Source organism: Pithys albifrons, chromosome 5 (genome assembly GCF_047495875.1).
Source record: "Pithys albifrons albifrons isolate INPA30051 chromosome 5, PitAlb_v1, whole genome shotgun sequence".
NCBI classification, from domain to species: Eukaryota; Metazoa; Chordata; class Aves; order Passeriformes; family Thamnophilidae; genus Pithys; species Pithys albifrons.
Window position 1 is genome coordinate 73900188 of NC_092462.1, and position 14154 is coordinate 73914341.

Here is a 14154-nt window from a genome sequence, read left to right on the forward strand (position 1 = left end):
CACACCAAAAAGGTGCTCTGATCTCCACTGCAAACCCAGGAAAAGCAAACCCCACTTGAGCAGAACCCTGAGCACTTCACCCACAATCTGAAAGTGGAAAGAATCCAGTGAGGTGAATCATGGTGATATCATCTCTGTAGCAATAAAGATAATAATGTGTGAAGTTTCAGCAGAAAAGGGAGTGATGCTTGCAGGGTGTTATTTATCACTGTATTTTTGTCCACAAGCACACCACAGAAATGCAGCTGCCAACTGCAAATCCAGCACAGCATTGACACAACACATTGTCAACAACCTGCTGGCAAAATGCTGCAGTCTGGGCTGTGACCTCGAGGGAATCAGCTTGATCCTGACCACCCCCTGGGTGGCTCCTTGGAATGAAAAATCCCACATTTTGCAGGGATTTCATTGGGAAATTAATGCTTCACATGGATTTGCAAGAAATCAGTATTTTCACTACAGCAAGGTAATAAATGCAAGGTGTGGATTCTGTTTTCCCAAATTTAAACTGCATGGCCGAACAGGAAAGCAGAAAGATAAGCCAGCAATAGGACAAGGGCGCACAGGCTCAAGCTCTGCCAGGGGAAATTGAAGTTGGAGAGCAGAAAAAAACTTCTTTGCAGAGAGAGTGCTCAGGCATTGGAATGGGCTGCCCAGAGAGGGGGTGGGTTCCCCATCCCTGGAGGTTTTTCAACTGAGCTTGGCCGTGGCACTGAGTGGAGGGACTGGAGGGACCAAGGGTTGGACTTGATGATCTCGGAGGTCTTTTCCAACCCAATCCATTCTATGGTTCTGTGATTCTATTTCAGAGTTGCAGAGGTGTGACCACACAGTGGTTAATAACATGTAAACACACACCAGGACTGAACTAATGCACTCTGTTTAAGTTTACAACATTTGAGGCAACTTGTGGAGCACAAAACACACGAAATATATATTTCAGTGTTTAAAAATGGGTTCTTCTGTGGTGTTTTTGAGAACCACTTTCAGGTGTATCAACACAACTTCAGATTTAATGGCTTTTTTGATTGTTTTCTGTGACCCTTTTTCTGCTCCTCCTCCTAGGCACTCAGCAATAGCACAAGGGGGCACGATGGGCTCAAGCTCTGCCAGGGGAAATTGAAGTTGGAGAGCAGAAAAAACTTCTTTGCAGAGAGAGTGCTCAGGCATTGGAATGGGCTGCCCAGAGAGGGGGTGGATTCCCCATCCCTGGAGGTTTTTCAGCTGAGCTTGGCCGTGGCACTGAGTGCCATGATCTGGTAAAGGGACTGGAGTTGGACCAAGGGTTGGACTTGATGATCTTGGAGGTCTTTTCCAACCCAATCCATTCTAGGATTCTATGAAATACCAAAGGCAGGTTTTAGGAAGTGAAGAACATGTTGTGATGCAGAGCTGGCACCACAAACAGCCAGGAGGAGGAAGACCCTGCAGCTGAAGGCTGGAGGTATCTGAGGGACCAGGGATGAAGGTGGGATAGAAGTCAGAGAGATCATGGTCAAGGTGAGAATCAGCAGAAAAACAAAACCCTCCCCCAGGAGGCAGCTGGAGCCCTTCCCCAGCCTTAACACCCACTGTGCAGGTTTCTTTGGGTGCCTGCAGGATGACCTGAGGTCAGGGTTACCTTCTCTCCACTCCTCTGCCTGCTGGGCTCTCCTCTGGGCCATCAGCCGGGCTCCCATGTTCCTGCGGCGCCGGGGCAGCCCCTCTGCCCGCTCCTCTGCCTGGGCACGGGGCCTGCCCACTGCTGCTGCTGTTGCTGCCACATGCTGCTGGTGCTCCTCATCAGCTGCAAAGAACAACAGACTTCTCCTTAATCCAATCATTTCATCTGTTTTTCCCTTCTGCCTTCACTTCTGAGCCACCAAACAGCAAAGTCCCCAAAGTCCCTTGTCTACCACACCCTTTTCCCCCTCCTTCTAAAGTATTTTTATTTTTTTAATTTTATTTTCATTTTGTACTTGCGTAACTCAGATGTAGGTTCATCTGATTGAAACCTCAGAGCATAAACCCTTGAGAGTCAATATGTAATTTGTTGTACCTGAAACAAAGCCCGAGGAGCAAATAAGGATCACAAATCACAGCTGAAAGAAAAAGTTAACGGGTAACTTCATTCTGCCCCTGGATTTAAACTCCCACAAACACATACAAGAGCAGACAGGACACCAAAGGCCACTGCAGCTCCTCTCTGCTGTCACTAATTAAGAGCTGAAAAATGAGGAATATCCTGACAGGAATAGCTGAGAGGAAGGAACTGACCAGTGGGTTCACTTCAGAAGTTTTCCATAAAAACTCTCCGCCAGGTTTTCTTTTTGAAACCTCCTTTTGCTATTAGGCAGTGATGGCAGAACGATCAGATAATGGTAAAACACCATCGCCCTTGACACCTGCTTTGCATATTCCGTTGTTAAGCCCAACTGATACCTGTGTATGTCGTTACTTGCTCAATCCTGCCAAGTATTAACTATTAAACCATAATTCAGGCAAATATTCAGATGGTTTCAGGGAAAGCTACAGAATTACTCCTTTCCTTCAACTCAGATCACTTACTGGTCACTGCTAAATGCCAGAGAAACTCTGCAGAAGCTTGTTATGTAAATGTAGTATTTCTCTAAGTTCTTGAGATACACTGGAACTTAAACTTTCAGCAACCTTCGACCTGCAAAAGTCAGTGTGTCTCTCTCAGTAATTCCAAAGCTGGTCCTGCCCAGTGGGTCACTGTGCAGTTCCAGCACTCATTCACTCTGCTTTTGTTTCCTGTTGTCCTGTGAAACACAGACTGGTTTGCATTTTTGTGCAAAAGGAATCTATTTATAAGACAAGTATTTATTTCCAGCTGCAGAGCTTAACCCTGACACAGTAAAATGTGTGAACCAAACCCTCCACTTTTCCCAGTTTAATTCTCTGCAGGTCACTCAGTAATTCCTCAAAGTGACTGGTGTGAACAGGGCTCAGAGTGAAGTAAAACCCACCAAACCTGGCCCATACATGGTCAAACATACCAGGACTTCTCAGATCTCCATAACATTCACACAAACAGAAGACAACCAGACACTACAGATTATCATTTGGTCAGAAAAAGGTATGTTTTAATAAAGCTTTTTGTCTTCCTCTTTCTTCCTGAAATATTTATACAGACTGAAGTTTCTTTTTCAATAGCACACAGGGGCTGAACATGAGCCCAGGTGGGCAAGAAGGCCAATGGCACCTGGGGGCACCTCCAGCCCTGGGACAGCTCTGGGACCCTCAGACAGGAGACACTGAGGGGCTGGAGGGTGTGCAGGGCAGGGAATGGAGCTGGGAAGGGGCTGGAGCAGCAGGAGCAGCTGAGGGAGCTGGGGGCACTCAGCCTGGAGAAAAGCAGGCTCAGGGGGGACCTTCTGGATCCCTAAAATTCCTTGGAAGGAGGGCTGAGTTGGAGGGGGTCATGCTCTGCTCCAGGGAACAGGGACAGGAAGAGAGGGAATGGCCTCAAGGGGAGGTTTAGACCTGATATGAGGGAAAATTCCTCCATGGAAAGGGCTGTCCAGCCCTGGCACAGCTGCCCAGGGAGGTTTGGAGTCCCCATCCCTGGGGGGATTTCAAAGCGATGTGGATGTGGCACTTGGGGACATGGGTTAGTGGTGGCCTTGGCAGTGCTGGGGGAATGGTTGGACTGATGATCTCTGAGGTATTTTCCAACCTTTTTGCTTCCAGGATTCTACAGCTTGTTTGCCGGGCATTCAGCTGCACATGAATGTCAGTGACTGCATTTCTGCCCATCCTTCACAGGAGGAGGAGAAAATCCTCGTTTCCTCTGCTCTAAGACACCTAAGCCTGGTCCTTCAGGGCTCAGTGACCTGGTCTACGTGACTCCAGACACAGCATGTGCTGTGACATGCACAAAGTTCAGCCCTGCTCTGTCTCCCTCTGACTCCTCACTGACTGCACAGGGAGGGCCGGGACCGGTGGGGGCTTCACAGAACACGGAGGGTAGACTCAAAAATCACTTTGCTTTGATAATAACAATTCTCTCTGGGGTCTGTCCCTCCTGTTTTTCCCTTCCTCCTGCAGCACAGGGCGAGGTTTGGCCGCTGCAATTATCTGAGCACGTCTCTTCCTCACCCTGGAGCTGCAGAGCACTCAGAAGTGGCACCCCAGGCTAATCAGATCATGCAGAGATTAGTCACACAAGGACTAATTAGGCTTGATACAGAGCCATCCGAGTGCAAATTAATGACCAGCATTACAGAGGTGAGACAAGTGAACCACAAGCTTCACAGAGTGACAGGCCAGGCTAAATTAATTAGTTAAGCCCCTCAAATTAAGGGGCAATACAAACAAAAAAATTCACCAGATGCCTGGAAAATGGACATGGGTTGAGTAAGTCCCTTAAGCTGCGTGTTCTCCAGCCCTCCAGAGCCCAGGGGACACCTCAGTGCCGGGCACTGCAGCTCTGAAGAAGCTTCAGAAGCCTTCAAGAAGCATCAGCACAGCACAGAGATTATTTCATCTGACTTTTCAGCCAGTGCACGGCAGCAACTGTGAGACTGGTTGTGTCTCCTCCCCAAGGACACAGAGAGCAGAACTGTGCTCTGAAAGCAGCAATCGGTGGGCCTGCCCAGAGAGGGGGTGGATTCCCCATCCCTGGAGGTATTTCAGCTGAGCTTGGCCGTGGCACTGAGTGCCATGATCTGGTAAAGGGACTGGAGTTGGACCAAAGGTTGGACTTGATGATCTCGGAGGTCTTTTCCAACCCAAGCCATTCTATGATCTCTCCTAAACTGGACGTGAAGCACCAGTCATGTCCTGCAAAATGAAATCTTTCTGAGCCCAGGCATGTCAGGACTTAAATTTACACCCCTTGCATAGAAATCTGCCCCTTCACAAAACAGAATCACAGAACCCCAGACTATTCTGGAGTTGGAAGGGACCCACAAGGATCATTGAGTCCAACTCTTCAGTCAATGGCCCACACAGGGGATTGAACCCATGACCTTGGTGTTATTACAACCAAGTTTCAACCAACTGAGCTGATCTCGGGGTCAACATTGCAAACTTCCACTTGCTCAGAGCAAAAATATTTGTCTTGAGAAGCAATCCCTTGCCTATCACAGCAGTTTATCCTCAGTTCCATCAGATAAGCAAGTCTGGAGGGTGTCACCTGGGCTGGCACAGACAGAGCTCCACCTGCTGCTCTCTCACACTCTGGTGGCACTTCCCACCCTGCTGGCACCACCCAGCACCTTCTACATTCATGCAAAACCCTGGGAAATTCAACCAGAAAGTGATTCAAAAAGTACCAACAGGTGGAAGTGTGCTTGGCTTCCCCGGGGAGGGGCTTTGGTCTCGTGCAGGTCATCACAAATAGATGTGTAAAAGCCAGAAATGCTACTTGGTTATTTTGTTTTGTATTCTCAGCAGAACAAGTCCAGGCATGAACCTGCTGGAAACACCGTGCTGCTCCAAATGACCTTTCCAAGCAAATACAAAGCACAGGATTTGGGTTGGTCTCTTCTCCCAGGCACTCAGCAATAGGACAAGGGGGCACGATGGGCTCAAGCTCTGCCAGGGGAAATTGAAGTTGGAGAGCAGAAAAAACTTCTTTGCAGAGAGAGTGCTCAGACATTGGAATGGGCTGCCCAGAGAGGGGGTGGATTCCCCATCCCTGGAGGTTTTTCTGCTGAGCTTGGCCGTGGCACTGAGTGCCATGATCTGGTAAGAGGACTGGAGTTGGACCAAGGGTTGGACTTGATGATCTCAGAGGTCTTTTCCAACCCAATCCATTCTATCATTCTATGATTTACCTTTTGTGATCTTCAGCTCTCTAAAGCAAGCAAGTCCTGAACATTTTAAAAAGGCAATTTCCAAGGGAGAACATAAAATGAAGCGGCTGCCCCAAAGCCCAGACATTAACAGGGAAAGGTGAGAGCTCCCACCACTTCTCTAGGTCAGGTATCCCCGGTGTCAAGTCCTTTCCATGTGGCAACACAGATTTACTGGCAGACCTCCATTTTCCATGTAATACAAAGGAATAGAAAAGCTTAAGACAAAGGTTTTGTGGATATTAAATACACCACAGCCCCGGTGAGTTTGAAAAATAATTTCTGTTGTGTACAGAAAACAAAGTTGCCCACACCAGCTGATGAAAGGACTTTATCATTACGGAAAACAGGGTATTAAGGTAGAAATGATCTTAAAATCACAATAAAAAAAGCAAGGCCAATGTGGAAGTGTCAAAAAGTTAATTCTGAAAAAGAGGCTTCGAGATAATTAAATTTTCCTAAATGTAAACTAACCAAGTTGTTAAAAATCAGTATTAAAGGTTTTTTTTTATTGTTGTCAACAATTCACACTATTTAAAACAGTAATATTGGGCCTCAATTTAGAACTTTGAATCCACTCTCCCAAGCCCGTGATTTATTTAAGTCAGGACAGGAGTCAAGTTCAGGAAATGATGTTTTTCTTCAGGAAATACATCCCTAACTTTCACCAAAAGCTCAGCTCCAAGTCATTAGAAATATGAGGAAGTTACATCAGTTTCCAAATCTTTCCAAAAATAAGATTTAGACCAGGTCTATGTAGGGAAATGCATTGGAAATTTTATCAGCAAAACCTGCTTTTCCCCAGCAGAGTCTCGCACTGATTGACTGTGTTTATACTGGAGGTGTGTGGGGGTTTTTTACCTCTTAATTAAAAATTATCAAAGCTACTCCCCCACAGGAAAATCAGTACAAACTCAAAGCCCAAACTGCCCCATATCCTCAAAACCTGTGTTGGTACTGACCAGGAATTCAGTGTTTGTCCTGGTTAAATATCTTAATTTGAGACCTGGCAGCCAACCAACCTCCCTTCTCTCACTGTGAAGGCACAACAAGGCTGATAAATTCACAGCCACATCTGCCTTCTTCCCACAACACTCAACTCCCACCCACACAAGGTCAACTCCACCTCAGTGGAACTGGTTGTGTTGTTCGGGGTTGGACTGGAGCATTTTAAAGGTCTTTTCCAGCCTCAAGGGCTCTGTGATTCAACACTGGTCAGCAGCGACACAGAGCCTGTTTGAGGGAGGGCTGAAGTGCTGCATCATCCACCTGTTCCCACAACATGTACCAGCACCAGGCAAGGTGGAAAAGGAGCAGAAGAGGGAAAAGGGCCTGCCCACCTTCATGTCTGTCTGGCACATTAACCCAGGAGCTGCCAGGGAAAACCAAGGGTGCTGTCCTGCCTGTCCCCTCCCAGCCCATTTCCCTCCCTGCTTGCAGGAGGAGCCTCAGCAGACACAGAATCCCAGGATGGGTCATGTTGGAAGGGACCACAGTGGGTCAGTTGGTCCAGCAGGGCCATCCCAGAGCACATGGCACTGGTTTGTGTCCAGAGGGGTCTGGAATATCCCCAGTGAGGAGACTCCACACCCTCTGGGCAATGTTCAGTGCTCACATTAAAGAAGTTCTCCCTCATGTCCAGGTGGACCTTCTGGCCATCAGTTCCTGCCCATTCCTCTTGTGCCATTGCTGGGTCCCCTGAGCAGAGCCTGGTCCGTGCTCTGCCCCCTCCCGGCAGGCACTGCCAGACATTGGGAGGTGCCCTCAGTGTCACCTCTGGAGGCTGCACAACCCCAGCTCCCTCAGCCTGTCCTGGGCACGGAGATGCTCCAGCCCTTCAGCATCTCCACAGTCCCTGCTGGATCTGCTGCAGAAGCTCCATGGCCCTGCTGGATCTGCTGCAGGAGCTCCATGGCCCTGCTGGATCTGCTGCAGGAGCTCCATGGCCCTCCTGCCCTGAGGAGCCAGAGGTGGACCAGCATTGCAGATGTGCCTCCCGAGGGCAGGAGAAGGGCAGGATCCCCTCCCTGACCTCCTGGCAATGCTCTTCCTGGTGCTCCCCAGGATCCCACTGGCCTTCTTGGCACAAGGACACACTACTGGTCATGTTGTCCCCCAGGTCCCTCTCCACAGCGCTGCTCTCCAGCAGGTCTCCCCCAGTCTGTGCTGGTGCCCAGGTTGTCCCTCCCCAGCAGCAGGACCTGCATCTGCCCTTGCTCAGTCTCAGACGGTTCTCTCTGCCCATCTCTCCGCCCCGCCGAGGCCCCCCCGGGGGCTGCACAACCCTCCGAGGTATCGGCCCCTGCCCAGCTTTGTGTCATCGGCGAGGCTGCTGAGGAGGCACCGACCCCCCCCCTCCAAAGTCACTGATGAACACGCTGACCACCAGTGTGCCCAGTACAGAACGCAGGGAGACCCCGTGCCCCGATCACGGCCCTCTGGGATCCATTCTCCGTTTCCCCCACGTTTGCAGGAGGAGCTTTGGCGACAACTTCCCAGTCCTGGAGGGGGAACCTGACAGAGCCCTCACAGAGCCCTCCACACATTCCCAACCCGCCAGCCCAGGCCGGGACCCCCCCGGGACCTTCAAAAATCCCCCGGGACCCCCCAACCGCCCCCCGGAACCCCAAATTCCCCTCCAAGACCCCCCAACTCCCCACCCCCCGGGACCCTCAAAATCCCACGGGACCCGCAACTCCCCCCCGAGACCCTCCAAACACCCCCGAGACTCTCAAAAATCCCCAGGGACCCCCAACGCCCCCCCCCCGGGACCCCCAACCCCACACCCGAGACTCCCCAGCCCCCCCCTCGGGACCCCCCAACCGCCCCCCAGAACCCACAATTCCCCCTCGAGACCCCCCAACCCCCCCGGGACCCTAAAGCCCCCCCCCCCGGGACCCCCTAAAGCCCCCCGGAACCATCAAAAATCCCACGGAATCCCCAACTCTCCCCCGAAACCCTCCAAACACCCCCGAGATCCCCCAACCCGCCCCGAGACCCCCAAACGCCCCCCTGAAACTCTCAATCGCCCCCCCCCCCCCCCCCCGGAACTCCCAATCATCCCCCGGGACTCCCAACTCTCCCCCGAAACCCTCAACTCCCCCCTGAGACCCCCCCCAAACCCCCCCGGCCCCCCCAACATGGCGGGTCCCCCCGGAGGGGTGCCCGAGGCGTGGCGCCCCCTGGCGGTTCCCGCGTAACCACAAACAGACCCATCTGCGAGCAGGGCCGCGCCCACCGGAACGGACGGGGGGGACTCGGGGTGGGGGGGACTCGGGGTGGGGGGGGGGGGCTCGGCCCGTCCGGTGCGCGCCGCGCCGTGACCCACCTGCCCTGGCTTGGCCTCGGAGGCGGGTGGCGAAGAAGAGCAGCACGGCGAGCAGCACGGCGGCAGCGGCGAGCAGAGCGGCGTCCATCGCGCAGCGGCGGCCCCGCCCACGGCGCGCTTGGTACGCCCCGTCCCCTGCCCTGCCTCAAGGCCCCCGCGGCGCGGGCTGCCCCGCGGGGTGCCTGTGGTGGAGCGGCGCGGGCCGTTGGGACAGGCGGGGCAGGCGCGGCGCGGCATCCCGCGGGAGGGGCCCTGAGGCGGGCGCTGAGGGAGGGCGCGGGGAGAGGAGTGAAAGGAGGAATTAAAGCGGGAATTGGAGCGGAAATTAAAGACGGTGAGGCAAAACCGGCCCTGAGTGTGGTGTCCGTGGGCCTGGCTGCCCGCTGAGTCGTCCGCCCAACGCACACGGCGGGTGTGGAGATCCTCAGCCGCGAGCCTGCGTAGGGGTCACCCTGGGCGGGCCCTCCCCGCTGTCAGGGCCGTCCCTGGCCGTGGGGAAGCTGAAGTGACACCTCTGAGCAGTCTCTACCTTCTGCCTTACGTCTCTGGGATGAAGCCGGAGCTGCCTGGCTCGGAGCGTGCCAGGAATAACGTCGTGAGCTGTCCCGGGCCAAAGCAAACGTCCCTCTGTCAAAACAGGCTGATTCTAAGCTGCCCCCAGACCAGTGTCTGATGTGGCTTAATTGGGTAAAAATGTAGGAATCCAAGCTGCCCAGAGGAGCTGGGGGGGCTCAGCCTGGAGAAAAGGAGGCTCAGGGGGGACAACCCCCCCAGCTCTCCCAGCCTGGCTCTAGCCCAGAGGGGCTCCCAATATCCCACCCATCCCTGCCCCCTGGCAGTGGGAAGCTATTCCCTGTGTCCTGTCCCTCCAGGCCTTGTCCCCAGTCCCTCTCCAGCTCTCCTGGAGCCCCTTCAGGCCCTGCCAGGGGCTCTCAGGTGTCCCTGGAGCCTTCTCTTCTCCAGGTGACCCCCCCAGCTCTCCCAGCCTGGCTCCAGCCCAGAGGGGCTCCAGCCCTGCACCATTTCCGGGGCCTCCTCTGCACTCGCTGCAGCAGCTCCACGGCCTTGGGCTGTTGTTGCCCAGGGCTGGGGCAGCTCTGGGGGGTTTGGGGGCTCCCCTGGGGGGGGCACAGGGGCACAATCCCCCCTGCCCTGCCCTGCTGCCCATGCTGTGGGACCACCCAGAACATGGGGGGGTCTGGCTGGGTCATGTCCCACCTCTCACCCACCAAGACCCCCAAGTCCCAGTGGCAGCACCTCTTTATTCCAGGGGTCTCTTTCTGTCTCAGGTTGGTCCCACACTCACTGTGTGCAGAGAAAATGTGTCCTCTGGTAACTTTTGAGACACAAGGAGAATGAGGCCTCTACACAGTCAGATTAATCATGAACTGGAGCTTCTCTGGTGGTTATTTCCAGGGTACCCCTCAGGCAGTGGTTATTTTATATTGTATGTAATGGTCAGGATTGCTTGTAAAAATAAAACCTGATTGAATTGTGGAATTTTCTTCTGCATCTTTTAAGCAATGATGTCTCTTTAATGAGAGTTCCTGTGCTGGAATAGAATTCATTTTCTTCAGAGTAGCTCTGAAGTGGCTGTGTTTGGATTTCATGCAATCATTTAGGTTGAAAAAGTCCTTTAGGATCAAGTCCAACCATTCCCCCAGCACTGCCAAGGCTACCACTGACCATGTCCCCAAGTGCCACATCCACAGGGCTTCGAAATCCCTGCAGGGATGGGGATTCCCCCCATGCCCTGGGCAGCTGTGCCGGTGCTGGACAACCTTTTCCATGGAGAAATTTTCCCTACAATCCAACCTAAACCTCCACTGGTACAGCTTGAGGATGTTTCCTCTTGTCCTGTCACTTGTCACCTGGGAGAAGAGCCCAACCCTCACTTGGCTCCACCTTTTTTATTTCACTTCCTTAAAATCCATTCTGATTAGAAAACAAACTGATTTTTTTAAAAATACCACATGCTCTAAAGTTTGAATGTTCTGTAGTCCTGTAACTGCCAAAACCTCAAGGGATGCCTCCAGACAGAAGCAATATTACAGAAATTCTACTTTTTATTCAGTTTGTTTAACTCTGCTGTACTTTGTGCTTTGCTTTGGCTAAAGCAGGTGTGACGTTGGAGGTTCCCAGGCCCTGTTTGTCCTCCAGCTGATGGCCCTGCCCTGCAGCCAACACACAGTGTGGGTGATGAGTGTTTGTTGGCTTGCCTGGTCCCTGTGGCCTTTAATAAGTAGATAACATTAATAGTGAGATGACACCTGCTCCTCTCTGGGCTGCAGAGGGAGCAGAGGAGATTTTCCTATAGGTGTCACTAACACCCCGTGCGGAATCTGAGCTTTAACCACACAGGAATGTCGGAGTCTGCGATGCTCAGGGCAGTTTTGTTACACACCAGAGTCTTCAGGAACATTTGACACCCCTTGGGGTGTATTTCCCAGAAGGCTTTTTGTATTTTTCCTAATTTAGATCTGAAAAATCCCTCTGGTTTCCTTAATAACCGTTTGTGAGTTACAGAGGATTTTGAGGCTGACTTTGCAGCAGGACATGGGAAATGTGTGTGAGGCTGTGATGAGCTGTGGGTGGTGATGGAGTTCAGTGGTGGCTGCTGGAGCGTGACTTGGCCCACTCAGTCTTGGAAATACTGCGCTGTGCTGGGGCCACAAAATTATGGAATGCTTTGGGTCGGAAGGGACCTTAAAGCTCATCCAGTGCCACCTCCTGCCATGGGCAGGGACACCACCCACCACCCCAGGGTGCTCCAAGCCCTGTCCAACCTGGCCTTGGACACTTCCAGGGATGGGGCAGCCACAGCTTCTCTGCCCAACCTGTGCCAGGGCCTGCCCACCCTGACAGGGAAGAATTTCTCCCCAATATCTAATCTAAATCTACCCTCTTTTATTGTAAAAGTCTTCCCCCTTATCCCTGCAACTGTAAGTCCTGAATCACAGTCATCCATTCCCTATTTTCTCACCCAGTGTGAGGGCAGCCCCTGATCCTGGTGCAGGGAGATTTGAGGGAAAATAGATCTTTTCAATTTATTTTGGCCAAGGCTTAAATAGCACATTCCCCCCTCAGACTCTTCACTGTATATAGAAATTTTATAGAATCATGGAATCATTAAGGTTGGAAAAGCCCTCTGAGATGGAGTCCAAACATTCCCCCAGCACTAACCATGTCCCCAAGTGCCACACCCACACTTAAAATCCCTTTAAATTTAAATCCCTCCAGTGCTGGAGGGATATCCACTTGTGTGAGATCAGGAGAACTCATCCAGCTGGCAGAGCATCCCAGAGGGTTGGATTCAGGTGGCGTCAGGATCGATGTCCGGTAATGAGCCTCTAAGTAGAGGCAATTCAGCTTCATCTCTGCTAATAAACTAAGTGCATCCAGGAACTTAGTGTGTGCTGGGCCCTGTGGCCAACTGGCACAAAACTCCCTCTTCCACACTTGTAAACTTGCCTTTCAGGACAGGGTGGCTGGATGCAAACTCCCTGCTGGGAGTTGTTCCTGGACTGGTGTTTGTGTGTTGAGCCCTGCCCAGGAATTATCTCGGAGAGCACAGGTTGGCACCTGAGCTTATGCAGGGGAACTTTCTAACCATTTTCTCTCATGGATTTTCTCTCATTTTCTCTCATACTTCCCAGTGCCTGGGCATGCCTGGATTTACAGCATGGATGGGACCTTCAGGTAACAGAATATATTTACAGGGGCAAAAATGCAAGTGCTGCCTGCCAGCTCCCTCCCTCCCACCTGGATATGGACCTCCGGCATTCTTCTAAATATTCATTTATAAAAGTGTTAATGAATGGGAGTGTTTCTGGATCCACTCCTTTGTGCCAGTGGGACAAAGCACCTTCCAGGAAGCTCTTGGTGGATTGCAGGATCAGACTCTGGGAAGTGTCTGACTCAGGGTGCAGGTTTATTTAATAGTGGCAGGGCAATGAGCTGGTAACCCAAATGTGGGGTGAGCTCCACCCAGGATCTGAGTGCACCATCTGGAGCTCAGCTCCTCCCCAAAGCTCTGAAGAACCTTGCTGGACCTGTCCTGCTCTGTTGAGACCCTGCTGCTTCCTTCTTGCTGCTCTACTTGGGTCACTTGTTACAAGAGAAAGAAGATGGTTTATTGTTTCTTGAGATAACTTTCAAATTTACCTTAAAAGAGGAATTTAAATACAAGTAATGGTCATAATCAAAGCAGAGTCCTAGTTCTTGAAACCAAAACTACAGACATGCATGAAAACAAGATGATAGTGTGGCAGAGGAAAATGAGGTCCTGCTTGTCTTGGTCTCTTGCTCCAGAATCTCTGAGGTTTTTGTGCAAAGGGGACAGTTTGCCAGGGCTCAGGAGCAGAACCACAGCCCTGGGTTTCTGTCTCCTGTACACTCCCAGGTCACTGCTGAAAGCCCTGGGCAGCCTATTCCAGGGCTTGGCAACCCTTCCCATGAAGAATTTCTCCCTAATATCCAATGTAAACTTCCCCTGGGGCAACTTGAGGCTGTTCCATCTCCTCCTGTCACTCCTGACGAGCGAGAAGAGCCCGACCCCCACCTGCTCCAACCTCCTGTCAAGGAGCTGGAGAGGGCAGGGAGGTGCTGTAGATCTGGAGGCTCAGAATCACTGTGAGGTGATTCCCACTGTGTTGTGTTTCATGGCAGCTCACTTCTGCCCTGAGGGTTTAAGTGTCTGGTCTGGTTCTGCACAGCTTCTTCTGGGGCAGGGTGTGCGAGGGATGCAGGGAGTGGGACTGGGTCAGGTAAAGGCCTCTTTCACCTTAGAAGCTGGGGGAGGATTTGAAACAAATAATGCCAGTAAAGATATAAATCTAAAATAAAACCAGCCAGGCTAAGGATTTCTTGAGCAGGTTTTCAAAAATACTTGGAGATGGAGACTGCTGTGCTAATGGGCAATTAAAGACAAGAGTAGTGGGGAAGTGAAATCCCTGTGACTGAAATTCAGAGGCTTTCATCTCTGTGGCCACAAACCCAGACCCTTTCAAAGGCTCTTTGGTGAGC

At 51.9% G+C, this 14154-nt stretch overlaps 1 protein-coding gene across 2 annotated transcripts in view; it reads right to left on the reverse strand.

Moving 5' to 3' along the window:
• The window catches only part of DDRGK1 (DDRGK domain containing 1), a 39755-nt gene extending 30495 nt beyond the window's left edge, over positions 1–9260 (reverse strand). Inside the window, exons 1-2 of one of the 2 annotated variants that reach the window (XM_071557071.1) lie at positions 9130–9259; positions 1622–1786 (exon numbers count right to left, since the gene is read on the reverse strand). In XM_071557071.1, coding sequence (XP_071413172.1) covers positions 1622–1786; positions 9130–9217 — 253 coding nt within the window. In that variant the 5' untranslated portion in view covers positions 9218–9259. Of the gene's footprint in view, positions 1–1621; positions 1787–9129 lie in introns of both variants that reach the window. The other variant, XM_071557072.1, reaches the window with a different exon arrangement.
• Between the last annotated feature and the right edge of the window lie 4894 nt (positions 9261–14154).